The sequence below is a fragment of the Anolis sagrei genome, chromosome 1, assembly GCF_037176765.1.
Source record: "Anolis sagrei isolate rAnoSag1 chromosome 1, rAnoSag1.mat, whole genome shotgun sequence".
Lineage (NCBI taxonomy): Eukaryota > Metazoa > Chordata > Lepidosauria > Squamata > Dactyloidae > Anolis > Anolis sagrei.
In genome coordinates this window covers 332,974,021-332,990,257 of record NC_090021.1, presented here as the reverse complement: position 1 = coordinate 332,990,257, position 16,237 = coordinate 332,974,021, and the positions used below count along the sequence as shown (strand labels likewise).

Here is a 16,237-nt window from a genome sequence, read left to right as displayed (position 1 = left end):
GACCCCTTCGGGGTTGAGAAGGGTGGTATAAAAATACCAAAAATAAATAAATAAACAAACAAACAAACAAATAAATAAATAAATTTTATGCACTTGGGAGAGTGGGTGGGTTACTGCCAAATGTTTTTCTGCTTAGTGCAGTGGTTCTCAACCTGGGGTCCCCAGATGTTTTTGGCCTTCAACTCCCAGAAATCCTAACAGCTGGTAAACTGGCTGGGATTTCTGGGAGTTGTAGGTCAAAAACATCTGGGGACCCCAGGTTGAGAACCACTGGCCTAGTGATTCTAGAAAGTTCCAAAGAGGCAGGGCAGAATACTCAGCTTTGTGGTTCAGAGACCACAAAAAAGACATAGAATACCATTACAACTACTACTACTACTAGTAGTGTGTTTCCAGAAGTATTGCAACAGGACTCCACAGCATTTGCTCCTCACACTGACACTCAGTAGAGGGAGGGGACTGGTCAAGTTATCCTACAATGCCCCACTTACCATTGCTGAAAAGCCTCAATTCTTGGGATGACTTTATGACCATAGAAAATGTGCTTTGATTGTAAAGGGGAATAGGAAACAGATACACCGTCTAATGACAACATAGCAAATGGGTGCCAGCTAATGAATCTTTTTGGTCTTATGAAGAAATATCAATCGTTTAATAAAGTTCTATGTTTATTTAACATTGCTTTACAAGAAACTACTCCCAAACATTGAAAACAACTATTAAATATGATATTCTGTTGCCAAAATAAATTGCAACAGGTTTACTAAACCTGATAACATTAAGATGGTTGGTTGTAGACACTGACAATTGAATTCTTAACAAATTGTACCAAACATTTAAATTGTTCCAACTTAAGCTTGGAATTTTACTCTATAAATGCCTCTCGCCCTCACCAAAAAAAGAAGTTATGGAAATATTTTAATAAACAGAAACCATGACATTTATACTCTAACATTAATCTTTATAAAATTTATGAAACTAGATGTAAATTTTCAGCACTTGGAAATTTAATCCATTCTTTACCTTTGGTTGTTCCTTTTAATTTATGTAGAAAGCCAAGCACATTTTATAAAGCTAAGCTGCCCTAGAACGCTAAATCCAGTAAAGGCATCTATTCAAAAAAATGAAAATGGCTTTTTGCTTTGTGATGAAGATTGAAAGCCTTTTAGAGATGTGGGCTCAGATGATTCAAACACAAAAGGGAAACTGAAGTCATCTTTTCCATCTTGAAAAGCTTGAGCAGAAGAGCAGGATTGAAAGGGAAATGCAAATGAATCTTCACTGTCCATTTTCCCAAACAAATCTCCTTGAAGGGAATAATATCTGAATTAACTTTTGGCTTTATATAAAAAAACAATCAAGAGTGACTGAGCATGAATTATACACACACATATATACACAACATTGTTTGAGCTAAATTTAACATTGATCTTGAAATTGTTACATTGCTCTTTTATGCTTAATGGGCATTTTTTTTAATCAGTGCTGAAAGGAAACTTCAGCTTCCAATGGTTGTATAATTGCTGAAGGTGAGAATAAAGAAAGAATGAAATTATGTATTTATTTATGATCTTTATATACAATTTCATACAATTAGAAACTCTAAAAAGGTTACATACAAAATTCTATAAACCACAGCCAAAATATAGTTTTTCAAGTGGTGGGGGAAACTTGTATAAATTAGTACACTTCCAAAATGAGTTTAAACCCTCCATACTTTATTCCTCCTAAATTCCACATGGGCAGGTATTCCAGAAAAGTGGGTTACATGTCACTACTGAGAAGATCCATTTTTATTATCTTACATGACAACATTCTATAGACTGTGAAATCTCAGAAGCTAGCTGGATGTATATAAGGGAAGGACGTCTGTTAGGTGTTATAGTCCCAAGTTAATTATAGCTTTGTATTTACAGCAGCTGAACTTTGAAGCTCAATAGTTCATAGGCCATCAGTGCAGCTCCTGTAACACAGGTATAATATAGGAACACCCGAGTAATACACTAGGCCACATACACCAAAGTCATCCCAAAGTTGCTCCTGGTTGTCAAAAGAAACAAGCAATAATCACCCTGAGGTCTCCTGGATCTCCAATGACAACAATTCAACCCAAACGTAAACTCAACAAGGAACATTTTTCTTCAGAAGGAGCGCAATCCCATCTGGAACTGTCAATTATCTTTTTTTACAAATGCTGTTTATCATTAGCTTCAGTTCAGAATATGCATGGCCTTGCCTGATGTCAGTGTTCCTAGGTCACACAAATGCAAACATCTTTTCCACATTCCCATCTGTCAAAAACTGAAACTGATTCCACTTAAACAAAACAAGACAATGCATTGCTAATAGTGTTTCATTGGTGTACAGATTAATAGAACTACTGAAGCATCAGAAACCACTAAGCCTCAAAATTCCTGGAGCTCACATGGGAACAGATGGGGGCCATTTTAAACATTCTGTAAAACTTATGAAGTTATTGGTGGAACAACTTATTTTCCGTAAAAGCTTACCAATATTTTTTTCTGGTGAAGTTGGATTAATATTTCCAGTAGAATAGCTTTCGCCTGGCTGCAAAATAGTAATCATTACAGAAAGTGAATTAATTAGGAAACTAAGCAATCACTTGGGAAATGTATCACCTTAAAACAGTCCTTTTTTGCTGTTTTATGTTTGATTATCTATGTAAGAAAAATCAACAGACTGGGAGAGAGGCTTTGATTAGATGGTAAAACTGAGATTTCAGAATTGCTACCATATAAAAAAAAATCCTTCTGATTTTGGCTAGTACTGATCTATAGCACAATTTTCCAATGTATGCTCAGAAGTTACATTCTGGTATATTCAGTGGGCCTTAGTTTGTCATTAGGTTGACATAGGATCTCTCTCCATATATATTTCCTTCCAGAGTTTGTGTTCTGAGTCAGTGCTGTGTTTTCATGGTACTCTTTATGAGAAAATGTTCAGGGAAAAGCTTGTTTCAGCTTGTTTCCTGAATACTTTGCTACTTAAAAGCCTCCAGAAGTGGTCATGAGAATGAAGGAAGATCTTTTTTGGTTCTGGATGTGGGACTCTGATAAGAAATTGTTCTATTTTTATTGCTTGAAAATTCTAGTGCTTCAGTCAGCGCTGAATCGGTTGAAGGTACTGCAAATCCATATTTTTTCTGATTAATCATGATGTTTAATTATGTTGAATTTGTAACAATTAAAACACATCCTTCGTATCAGATATTTACATTATGATTTGTAACAGTAGCAAAACTACAGTTATAAAGGAGCAACGAAAATAATTTTATGGTTGGGGGTCACCAGAACATGAGGAACCATATTTAGGAGTCCCGGTGTTAGAAAGGTTGAGAACGACTGTTCTAGAGACAGACCACTAATTTCACAAAATTCTAAATAGGTGAACAACCAAAAAGGTTGTGGCAATTATATTTTGCCTAATTTTCCATGAATCATGTTTGATGATCACCTACACATCTCTGCTTTGGTACATCAACAGTAGCATCATTGGAAAGTGATAACTTGGCAGCCTTGATTGAGACTGTTATGACAGCATGATGAGGTCAATGATAAAAGTGAACATTGTCTTAATGACCCATGAGATGGAGCATTAAATTAGCACGGTGGACTCTGTAATAAATGTGAATTATGCTTCTGCACATCCAGATGAAAATCATAGTGGCCACAAGATGAATTTTTAGTTGATTACAGCAGTACCTCACCAGCTCTTAAACTAAATTATTACAGTAGCATGTGTCGTCCATAATACATTGCTATTGCTGGAGAAATTGAGTTTATTTAATTTTCTTTTTTTTAGTGTAATGCCAAGTTTTTAACTTTGTTGTGTTTTTTCTTTACATTATAAATGTATTCTCAATTCTCTGCTTAAAGGGGGGGGGGGGCATGTCCAGAAGAGCAGGAAATAAGAATCTTGCATCAAAAGAAGGTGTTAGAAGAATGACCACCATGAGCGGGAGGAAGAAATTAAAATCTTGCTGTCATTTGGACAAAGGGGTTTATTTTGTCTGCTTAGAAGAGAGGCATGAAGAGGAGGAAGAAATTACTTATTTAAGAAGCTGATGTAAAATGCTGGCCCTGGCCTTTCATCCCAAAAACGTTGTGGCAGTTGAGCTTCATCTAACTTCTTATGTACGTGTTTTATTACCACCTACAAACCTTATGTTAGTACCCAAAGAGAGTTTTCCCACTTTGTATTTCAAAAAGTTTATATAAATGATATACTTCTCAGGTCTACTATATGTGTAAAATTAGAATGGTTCTAATATTTTACTGTATCTACATTCTGCTTTTCTGCCAAATGTCTCAATTTCAACTTCACTGAGGTTTGTGGTTATGCAGTGTTCTGAACGCACATATCCCAAGTTTTAATCTGGTACTCTTAATCACTGCATTGTGCTTCTTTGCAATTAACCCATGATATATTCTGTCACACACCTCTGCATATTGATAATATAATATTACCTGATGGTCTGGTGAATTTTCCGTTCCAAATGCAGAAGATTCAAAGAAATTTAATCCAGGTGACTTTGAATTAAAACCAGTAAAAAAAGAAAAAGCAGGTGACTTAGATGTTGATCCTTCGCTTTCTAATTGAAGTCTGGAATAATTAACAAAAGAGAATGTTAAAAATGTTAAAAATAAAACATTTAGTTACAACTAAGCCCAAATCTGAGCTTGCTATTGTAGAAGAGTATTTAATAATGAGAATTATTTTATCAATTAAAAATCCTTACAAGTCAAATGGAGCTTCAACCCCAGGAGTATTAACAGTACTTGAATGTCTGTTTGGCTCAGGAGTCTTTGGAAAATGTTCAGCACTTTCTTCTTTTTCTGTAGATGGATCTCCATTTGAAATAATGCTATCATTTTCCTCCTCATCCTAGCAACAAGAAATGTTAAACAGAAATCCATCTCTATATTGCCTTTTTAGTTACAGAAACATGAACTAAATATGTGGTTTTCATAAATATAAGCTATTTTATCTTCGGTATGCAAGACAGATATTTATCTAATATAAAGAAATAAATATGCATGTGTAATGGGAGTATTCTATTTAGTTAGACCAATAGACCATTGTGCTCATTTTGTCTACACTAGGATGGAAACTAAGCAGGCACTGTTATGCTGTAGAAGAGTGCTTGCTTTCTTATATACTCCTTGTTCAAATTTCTTCAGCTTCATTTCCCAACATTAATTACAGATTTCAAGTAACAACAAACTAAACAATTTAAACTAAAACAGGATTGCTCAAAAGAAGCAGAAGATAGAGAAGTTGCTGCTGAATCTTGAGCTGGTCTGAAGCAGAAGTGCCCTGGACCGACTCCAGATTTAGGTGCCCAAGTAAATGGGCTATGAGTTTCTAAATCATCTTATGTCTGCAATGGGAATTAACCTATTCCTTGATGGCTCCTTCCTTGCAGATAACAACGTACAGAATCTTAGGCATTGATGTAAAGAAAATAGAAAATGAAAGTTAAACTGACTTCGGGAACATTTGTAGAATCTTTCGACTCGTTTCCTCCTTCCCTTCTTGTCCAGTCAGACTTCTTTTCTGTTATAGAAAATTGTGTTTAAAAAAGAAATTATAACATCAATATTTGAAAACTGAATTTATATTTGATAATTCCGGTGCTACTACTAAACAGGTTTGGGGTTCAATAGAATATATTGTGAGGTTTCAGCAGTGACCAGGATGCTTTTGCCGTTAAAACTAGTGTGTTGGGAAAGGTTGTCATCTTAGTGAGGTGAGAACCACCACATGAACACTAGATTCTTGCCCTTCCTGGTTAATTCAAAAGGTCAGAAAAGGACTTGCAGAGTGGGTAAAGGGAGCGATTAATGCTTTTTTACAAAAAAAAGCAGGTTCCTATCACACTTGAAGAAGGCTGTGGTAAACCTCTTTTTGGGGGGAAAACACCTTTCCTCACTATACTAGATAACTGTAGGCCAATTTCCAACATTCAATTTTTAGGCAAAGAACTAGAATGTGTGCTGGCTTCTCAACTCCAGGTTATCTAGAATCAATTGCTTGTAGGGCAGAAACAGCTTGGGTCGCCTTCTGTGTTCTCTCTCTGGAATTGGATCTGTATCTCTGTTCTTTCAGGGGGAAGGGCGATCTCAAAAGTTTTTTTTGTAGTCAACTTTTGTGGTTTTATTCGTGTTTTATATATCTCTATCTACCTATCTATCTGTCTGTCTACCTACCTACCTACCTACCTATATATACATAAATACTTTTAACCATTAAAAGTATAAGAGCTATCTCCAGCAATAAATCTGGGAGCTCTGCATGACATCACTGAGGACCCTTCCACACAGCTATATAAAATCCCACATTATCTGCTTTGAACTGGAATATATTGCAGTGTGGACTCAGATAACCCAGTTCAAAAAATCATATAACCCAGAATATCAAGGCAGAAAATCCCATAATATCTGCTTTGAACTGGAATATATTGCAGTGTGGACTCAGATAACACAGTTCAAAGCAGATATTGTGGGATTTTCTGCCTTGATATTCTGGGTTATATGACTGTGTGGAAGGGCCCTGAGAAGCTTTTTGAAAGTCTGGAGGAAAATATAGCAACATCTGGAAGGGCAGCAACAACTAACTATAGTGAACAGCAGAAAATGGTATGTCACTTTTCATTAAAATGGCCCCATCTTCGAAGACCTTTAATGGGATGCTACCTAATTGTCAACTGTAAGTCTTTGCTGTCTCAAACATAAGCCCACTTGAAGTTCAGGTATGGGTTATTAGTTACTGCAAGTTATTTAGATTTATAGGCTATACATTCAAATATTTTGTGTGCATTATTCTAATTCATCCAAAGGCCCTGTCCCTTACATTCTTCATGGTATATTTCCTTAGTGATCAATCAGTTACAGCACTCTCATTCTCACATTTCTACCTTTTATATGAAAATGTACTTGGGTAGCGAACTGTTCACAGAATAAATGTGCAACTCATTCTGTCCTGTTATCTGCAGGTGTCTATGTAGTTACTGAGATATGATGCACCGGCTTCTACTGGCAAGTAGCTTCAGTTGGCAGCTTCTAGAATATACTTGAATTCCCATTAGCAATTTGCACTTTTGTAGTGCATAGTAGTGCTGTTATTTATTTAATTAAAAATGTTATATTCCACCCTTATCAACGCGAAGTGGACTCAGGGCAGAGCACAACATATATACGGCAAACATTCAATGCCAGAACATAAAATAAACTATAAACATACATAAACACTTAAAATGAGTCATTTCCACTTTAAAACCGATCAATTAAAACCATCTCAAATCAGCCATACCAAAGCCATACTGAATAGATTCCTGATATTGCCTTATTGCACTGTCACAAAGGCTTGGTCCCACAGTCAAGTTTTACCATCTTTCTGAAGGACAGGAGGGAGGGGACTGATCTAATCTTGCTAGGGACGAAGTTCCATAGCTGAGGGGCAATCACTGAGAAGGCCCTTTCTCTCATCCCGGCAAATTGCGCCTGTGACATTAGCGGGACAGAGAGCAGGGCCTCCTCGGAAGAGGAGAGGGAGATGTGTTTGGACAAGTAAATTGGGCCAGGGCTGCTTATTGATGAACAACATTCTACAATCTACAAACTATATGTCAAGCATGAAGTAACAATATACATACTGTAAAAACATTAATATATGAAGCATAGCAGATCCTAATCATAGGATCCTGACACCCAATGTATATGTTCATATTTTCTATCTTAATGTTTCAGTAGAATTTTACCTATTTCTGTAGTCTCACTTTCAGAACACTGCCTGCTGCTCAGTTTCTTCTGATAAGTTAGCAACCTAAGACAATTGACAGAATGATTTATTTCTGTGAATAGCATTATTTTCACACAAGCTATTTTCAGTAATGATTTTTTTTAGTTTAAAAGGTTACCTGAATGGTGTCTGATTTTGAAGCCTTGTTATAGATGAAACTTGGGTATTTTTTGCAATGTTGGTTTCTGCTATGTCATTACATTTCTAAAACAAAGGGCATATTCCAGTTGAAGCAATATAAAACATGATAACTGAAGACATGTTGACTTTTCCTTAGGCTGTATAAATACAGTTCCATTGACCTCTATTTACAGGTCATAATTTTTCTAACATTGTTTCTGCTGTCATCAGATTCCTTTTTCTATCTTTTGTTTTTGGAAAAAAAAAGAACTTGAGTAAAATTGTTGCAGTAAATAAAGCAGCTTACATAGGCATGCAATGACCATTTGCTTAAAGTGTTCTGTTTTTGCTAAATAAATAAAATATATAATTAAATTGTTTGCATTATTTCCTCAGTATCATTTGTATCACAAATCAGCAGTTGACAGCATTAAAAAGATAATGAAAAGCTATTATGTTAATGGTAAAAAGAATTTATTAGTAAGTAATTGCTTGCATGCTGCAAAAGTATAACTATTTTAATAACTTGTGAAGGGAAGATAAAGAGTTACTTTACATTGAGCCTATGAAGGGGCCTACTTTGAAAGGGAAGGCTTTGGATTATTAAAGGCAACTTATTTCTTTTTTAAAAATTAACTTTCCAAGTTGCAGGAAGATGGAAACTTATTCAATGGGTAGAACACATTCATACAGGAACCAGGGCTTGATTAGTATTTGCAATCTTTTCTGTCTAGATATATGAGACTGCATTTTTATATATTTAACTATAATACAAGAGGTTGAATAATTTAGACCATGTGCAGGAGCAAATCTTTTTCTGTAGCCTCCGTATCTACTTCAGCTTCCCAAATCCCCTAGACACCCTGAGAAAATTGGGAGACTCGTGGCCCAAAGTTACTTGGGAAAAGTGGCATGATCCAAACATCTCTAGCCCCTCTAAATTCTCAAAATCAACTGATAAAAAACTAGTAATGAAAACCTGAAGTAGACTTTTGATGTTTTCATGACTGGTTTTCAGACAATTTTCAGCAAGAAATGAGGAGGTTTAGCCCATTGGTGGGCACAGAGACAAGAAAACTGGTCTCTGCCCCTACCATAATTGCCTACATTTGCTATAATGATTTATATATATGCTCTTTCTAATTGTGAAACCACTTAAACTAGATTAGGAAAGAACAGGTTGCTTACCTGTAACTGTGTATCTTTGAGTGCCCTCACCCAAATGTGTCCGCGACAGGAAAGTTCTAAAGCTCAGCGGCTCAATAGTAACACTCCATGCCCTCCCACCTATATGATATGCCCCAATCCTAAAAGTGGCATCTTCTCTAAATTTGCAATCTAATTTTTAATGCTGGATGAAGGTAGATGACTATGACCACGCCAGGACTTTGCAGTGGTCTATTAGGAAAATGCCACACAGAAGTGCAACAGAGATAGCCACGGCTCTTGGGAAATGTGTTCTCAGAGTCTCAGGGAGAGATGATTAGCATTTCAACCTGATTGTCTGAACAACCCACTTCAAAAATCTCTGAGAAGATACTTGGATACCTTTTCTTGGGCCACCATAACGAAAGAAAAGTCTCCTGGACTGAAAAAATGTTGCAGTGTGCTCTATATAATAGGACAACTTGCAGTGTACATCTAAGGTACAAATAGATTGTTCCAGTCAGCTGGATACACATGAATAAAAGGTTAGAAGAACAATATTCTGATTCAGATGAAATTGGGATATGACTTTTGAAAGAAAAGTCACATCTGGGCACAGGATAACTTTATGTTTATGAAAAACTAGAAATGGTACATCAGAATGTAGACCCTGACAGTTTGCTTGCATGTTGTGCCAAAGTTACAGTTACAGGAATGAACCTCTCCAAGTAAGCAGTCTTTCATCAGCTGATGATAACAGCTCTAAGGGGGCAAACTTTGAGTACTAATGAAGGTGACTTTGTTGGTGCTGATGGTGTCACAGAACAGTATACATGATGTACACCCTTTAAAACTCTTTACTACAGTATGTACATATGAAGAGGAAATTGAGTTGGAAGGTTGGTTTGCAATGATTGTGGTAGGTAAACTTGATAATTCCCATTCTTTCAAACTTTAAAGTATAGGACTGTAGTCACTCAAGGCAGAGAATACAATACAGATCTTAATGCTACAAAGGAGAAGAATCGATACCACTTGTAGAATCCTTATAAGAGGCTAAAAGGACTTATTTGATTCAAGGTGAAATCATGAAATTATTCTCTCATTCTGAATGAGATGGTTGGGAGCATAAGAAAGTAACATAAATGTGATTGTTGTTAGGTGGGAAAGGGCAAACCATGGTTGCCTTGGCCAATAGGGTACTGTGAGTATGACACAAGTCCTATTTGTGTGAGGGTACATGTGACTACAGTTACAGGTAAGCAAGCTGTCCTTTCCCCATCATTTCCTCAGCTAGCAATCATCACTCCCTATGGACCAGAGCATGTCTCCAGAACCAGAAAGCATGTCTTCTCAAAAAGTCAACCCCAATCAAAAAATGCTCCAAAGAAATCAGAAAAATTCTCAATTTCAATGAAAAAAAATCCCACTCTGTTTTGCTTCTTTCACCAATTCCACACAAAATGAGCTAGTGACTCTTCTTGATCACCCTTTGTTCACCAGCATGCAGTAACTATGAGGGCAGCTATATTAGCCGAGTACCTGTTTTTCATTTTCCTCGTGGTTGAAGTACATACTGGTCACTTTTGAATTTTCTGCAAGATTTCTGTTGTCTTTCACACCTATGTTTTTATCACAGCAAATGAAGAAATTATTAGCCCTACCTTGTTTAGCTTCATTGTCATTTAATGTCCGAAAACTGACATTAAATGTATATAAACAACAAAAAGATAATCAAAAGGTTTAGTCAGCATGTAGTTACCAAATGTCAGAACAAATATATCAATTTCTAAATAAATATAGATGATTGCTTTAAACAAGTGAGGTAAACCAATATAGGGGAAACTCTGAAATATCAGATATAAGATCTGTTTGAACATGGCATGCTTCTACATGTTTATGTTCCAAATATCAATTTCTATTGTCTACCTCACATTTTAAAAACACCTGCAGACATCTATTCTCCAGTCCCTTTAAGAAAAACATCTACGGTAGATTGTCAAGGTGATGCCGCAACAAAAGGAAAAGATCCTGTCTGTTCTTCGATGTATTTTAAAATATTTTATTGTACTATACTTTCTTATTTCTTCAGACTCAGCATTTGATAGTTGTTAATAAATATATATCAAATAAAAGCTATTACTGCACTTAATATTAAACACAAAATAAATTTAATATTCCAGAAATCAGATTACTCTGATCTCCTCACACACTCACATTTTTATTGAAAACCTATAAAGAACATAGGGTTATGGGAACATGTTGGCCTTATTTCTGCACTTGGTGTAACTTACTAAACTTAAAATTATCTTCTCATTTCCTTTGCTGAGCAGGGTATGGTGTGGATGCCAATAATTATTCCACTGAAATCATTTTCGAAATTCTTTTTGTATTGTTGCGCTAGCTTCCTTATATAACTTGAACATGGTGTGATCTGCTAAGTCTGTCTTATATTCTCTAATCCAAGATCCTGATAATTCTAAAGCTGTGCTCACCCATTCTAAAGACTGAATAACGTAAATACCTTAGAAGGGTATACCTGCTCTCTCCATTGTTATGCCCAACATCATCCAAATCTGTGAAGCAGTTTCTGAAGTGGAGAGTCTCTTGTGCCCAAGGCAGCTCTCTATATGGCCACTAGCTCTCATCATTTTCATGAGAAAGCCAATCGAATAGCAATGTAAAGGATACATGGTATCAACAAATCAGTACTTCTCCTGTTCCCCAAAAGTTCAAGTTTATCTATTACCTGTCTCTTTTTCTCTCTGTGGAAACAATGACCTGAGAGTTGGTACATTTTGGATTAATTTCAGAGAAATTACAGGGCGATTCGATGATGTGTTTGTCTGCTGTTTCATATTTAACAGGTTATGAGTTTTTATGAATAAGCTGAAACAAAAGAGCAAGCACTAGAATGAAAGCAAAGAATAAACATGATGATCAGATTTCAAAAGGGAGGGAGAGGGATGGAAACGTTGGAAGTCAGTATTGGCTGAGCTGAAGACAGGCTTAAGCAGATTTAACTGTTGTCAAATTAAATATGATGTTTTAATAACTCTCTGACTTCCTGAAACTTTTAAAAATTAAAATTTGGAGAAATGTCATCACTCAAAAAAGTCCTACAAGTTGTTTAAAAGGCATTTTGAGTTTTGAACTTAAAGAGATGTTTTACATAATTATTAATAGATGGTGTCTGACTCTAGTTACACTGCTGAAGATGTATAAGGACACTAAAAATCTATGTTGAAAATGTAAATCTCATTAAGGTACTTTCTACTATATATGGATGACATGCAATAAAGCAAAATAATATTGTAGACTGATAGAAAATTTTATACAAGAGGTATTTAAAATCAAAATCCAGCTAGATCAAACTTTCTTTTTATGCAAACTTCCAAATTAACAAACATCAAACATGACTTCATTATGTGATTATAGCAGCAAGGTTACTTTATCTGCAAAAATCTGCAAAAATGGAAAAATAAAGGAAAGTTTGATAATAAAAGTTCTACAACTGGCAGAAATAGACCATTTATCTTGCTTGATAAAGTTAACTGGCATTTTAATAAAAGAACAGGAACCATTTTTAACATACATAAAGTTCATAAAGGGAGATACGTTTGGACAGGTAAGCTTGGCCAGAACCGTTTAGGGCAGGGGGCCGGATACGGCCCTCCAAGGTCATTTACCCGGCCCTCACTCAGGGTCAACCTAAGTCTGAAATGACTTGAAAGCACACAACAACAACAATGCTATCTCATCAGCCAAAAGCAGGCCCACACTTCCCATTGAAATACTAAGTTTATATTTATTTAAAGTGCACTACAAATAAGGTATGTGCAGTGTGCATAGGAATTCATTCATGTTTTCTTCCAATTATAATCTGGCCTTCCAACAGTTTAAGGGACTGTGACCTGGCCCTCTGTTTAAAAAGTTTGAGAACCCCTAGTTTAGGGCTTTATAGGCTAAAGCCAGCACCTTGAATTGTGCTCGGTAGCAGATTGGCAGACAATGGAGCTGGCATAACGGGGGGGTTGGGGGGGGGGGTTGTGTGCTCCCTGTACCCCACTACAATGAGCAATCTGGCTACTGCCCGTTGGAGAAATCATCTATATCTATAGCAGGGAACTAGAGTAGACTAATGGCTGTTTTTCTCACTTGCGATTCTGGGAGGAAAGTTTTAACAGTTGAATGTGTAAAAATTGGCATAGATTTGTAGTGTACGTTAGATCAAAAAGGATACTAGCATTTTGTTCGTAACATTTTGCCATGTGACATAAAATTGAGTAGAAAATGCTACCTTTCGTTAGGGGCCCTTCTTGCTTCTAGATTTTTTTCTGTTGTCACTTCAGGATGCTTTTGACTTTCAGGATTCTTTTGAACCTCTGTAATCTTTTCCAGTTGCTAAAAATGTTACAAAGAAATATGATCATTTTATCTGTTGTTTTTTTTTATGTTTTCATGTTATTTCTGTATTTTTAATGTATTGCATTATATCGTATTGCAAATTATATCCTGCAGACTTTAAGACCCACTTTGATGGCCCCCTTAAAACTTTGCAGGAAATGTATTCTGAACAGGAGACAATATCATGTTTCCATAGCATGCTTCAATAAACTAGGACTTGTATCTTTCCATCAAAAAATGTATTAAAGTGAATTAGGACAGATCTACGCTGACCCACTAAACCGGGGTCGATCTGGTGTGCCATATGGTGGATCGATCCCAGGATGGTCACACACTCCCCAGCCACTGTGGAAGCGGGATTGAATCCTAACAACCCAGCAGCAGTGAATAGAGTTCGGTGTTGTTGGACAGCCACCCAAACTGTCTCCAGCCACGAAACAGGTCCTACATGACAGAAATGTTGGCCAGGATGACAAGGGACTGGCAAGAGGAGGAATCAATCCATCCTCTCCACTTCCCTTCCCTAATTTCCTAGTGTGAATATCTGCAAGGCTATCAATGCTAATCAAGCTGGCCAATTCACACTTGTCTCAAACAGACAAGTGTTCTTTCTCCCACCCTGGACATTCCTCAATATTTGTAACTTGGGGACTGCCCATATACAAAAATATCTGAATAAGACTAATCTGCAAACCCATCTGTGGCATTTATGGAAACACAAAACATTGCAGAATCGCTGCAGCATCATTCCTTCTGAGAAATATTGGAGCATGGGCGTCAGAAGATTGCCTTACATTCTGAACTCAACTCAATGAGTAGCCTTAGGCAAGTGTGTGTCTCTGAGCCATTGTCTCAAATCTGCAAACTAGGACAACAGTAATGACCTAATAGTGCATTAGACGATTATTACAAGATTTACTGATCACCGCTTTGACTACTACCAAATGCTATATAAATATTATGCATATAGCCCTTCCATTGTTATGAAACACTGTTAGATGATGATTTCTTCTGAGACTTTAATGTCAGTTGTATAATTGGATCAATTACATACTGAATAGGCGGAGAGGCAAGAATCATTCCTGTAAATATTAGTTTTCAAGTAAATGCTTTAAAAAAATCTATCCAGATTTGGCTGACATGATTTTGATATCAATATTTAATTAATTTTGTTTGATTACTGATCACTTATGCTATTTATTTGGACCAGACTCTAGAGAATAGGGAACTTCAGCTTCATTGTTTTTCCCCCCAACAGGTCTCAAACTCCCAACTGATTCCCAAGATTAGCAAGTTGAAGTATTTTAGATGGAATAAAGACGAGATTTTGATCTTTTTAAGTTAAAGAAGGGGAAACACTAAACAATTCTCTTTCCCCAGTCCTCTTTCTAGAACCCCATTTGCGAGTGGGCTTGAGGAGAGCACAAGGAGATAGCATGGGAGACAGATTGTTCAATATGAGTGCAGTGAGAGATCATGGATAGTATATAGTCTGGGTTGTTGTAGGTTTTTCCGGGCTATATGGCCATGTGATCAGTAATCAAATGGAATAAATTAAATATTGATATCAAAATCAGCCAAATCTGGATATATTTTTAAAAAACATTTTCTTGAAAACTAATATTTACAGGAATGATTCTTGCCTCTCCGCCTATTCAGTATGTAATTGATCCAATTATGGGCATATAGCCCGGAAAAACCTACAACAACCCAGTGGTTCCGGCCATGAAAGCCTTCGACAATACAGTATATAGTCTGCTGTATGTCTTTAGAAACATCCTCAATGTATGATCAATTCAACTGGAAATTGCACATTGTCTTCTTAGGACAATGTGATGTTCAAGTCGGTGAATAACAATAGTGCTACAAAAGCAAGAACACAGGAAAACCCATTCAGAAAGTACAAGGAAAACACCTTTGATATATTCTCCATGTACAATATACCATTAGCTACTGTGGTGTTATATACTAGCAGATTTACATAGATTGTAACATAACATTAAACTTAATAACAGACTTTTACCTGTTTAGTATAATTCATTTTCTTTTTTAACTCTTCTGTTGTTTTGCATAGTTGATGTGATTGTTGCCTGAGATCCAATGCATGCTTAAGAGTTTCTTTTGTGTTCTGGCTCAAAGAAGCGCTTAAGTTTCTTATATCAAGGGATCAATAAAACATGGATGATAAACAGTCATGAAAAAAAACTAAAAGGGATCAAAAACCCACACACAACTGTCAACTGCTTACTTAATTTAAACCACTGAAATCAATGAGCTGAATCACATGGTTGTGTTCTTCAATTTTGGTACTCTCATTAACCACCCAGATTCAATTATGTTTGTGGTGAATGGTGGTGCCTAAATCATTTCTATCTGTCCCAAAACCAGTGTATATGACATGCTATAACCCACCTTTGGAAGACACTAAACTGTACATAGTACTTGAATCTTCAGAATGAGATCTGCTCAGTGTACAAAAGGGGAAAGAGAAGAGCCTCAGGCCTTGTCTGCTGTGTTCCGCCCTGAGCACTTCATTTTAAAGATATAGACGAGTTGGAGTGAGTTTAGAAAAATGTAATGAGGATAAGAGATATGGAGAACAACATGAGGAGAGGTAGAAGAACCCGGTCTTGTTCAATCTTACAATTAGAAGATTATGGGGTAATATGATCACTTCAGGGGCTACCACAAAAAGGTTACCCCTGAAATAACTTAAAACAATTAGATCTAGAACCGCTCTCTG

The 16,237-nt window shown here is 36.3% G+C and overlaps 1 protein-coding gene across 1 annotated transcript in view; it reads right to left on the bottom strand.

The window, feature by feature from the left end:
- Positions 1 to 744: 744 nt before the first annotated feature.
- Positions 745 to 16,237, bottom strand: part of C1H14orf39 (chromosome 1 C14orf39 homolog) — a 67,944-nt gene continuing 52,451 nt past the window's right edge. The window contains exons 8-18 of the mRNA XM_060754881.2: positions 15,518 to 15,638; positions 13,388 to 13,491; positions 11,837 to 11,976; positions 10,630 to 10,709; positions 7,940 to 8,025; positions 7,781 to 7,845; positions 5,510 to 5,577; positions 4,760 to 4,905; positions 4,488 to 4,623; positions 2,511 to 2,568; positions 745 to 1,306 (exon numbers count right to left, since the gene is read on the bottom strand). Of these exons, the coding sequence (XP_060610864.2) occupies positions 1,116 to 1,306; positions 2,511 to 2,568; positions 4,488 to 4,623; positions 4,760 to 4,905; positions 5,510 to 5,577; positions 7,781 to 7,845; positions 7,940 to 8,025; positions 10,630 to 10,709; positions 11,837 to 11,976; positions 13,388 to 13,491; positions 15,518 to 15,638 (1,195 nt within the window). The 3' untranslated portion in view covers positions 745 to 1,115. The remainder of the gene's footprint in view (positions 1,307 to 2,510; positions 2,569 to 4,487; positions 4,624 to 4,759; positions 4,906 to 5,509; positions 5,578 to 7,780; positions 7,846 to 7,939; positions 8,026 to 10,629; positions 10,710 to 11,836; positions 11,977 to 13,387; positions 13,492 to 15,517; positions 15,639 to 16,237) is intronic.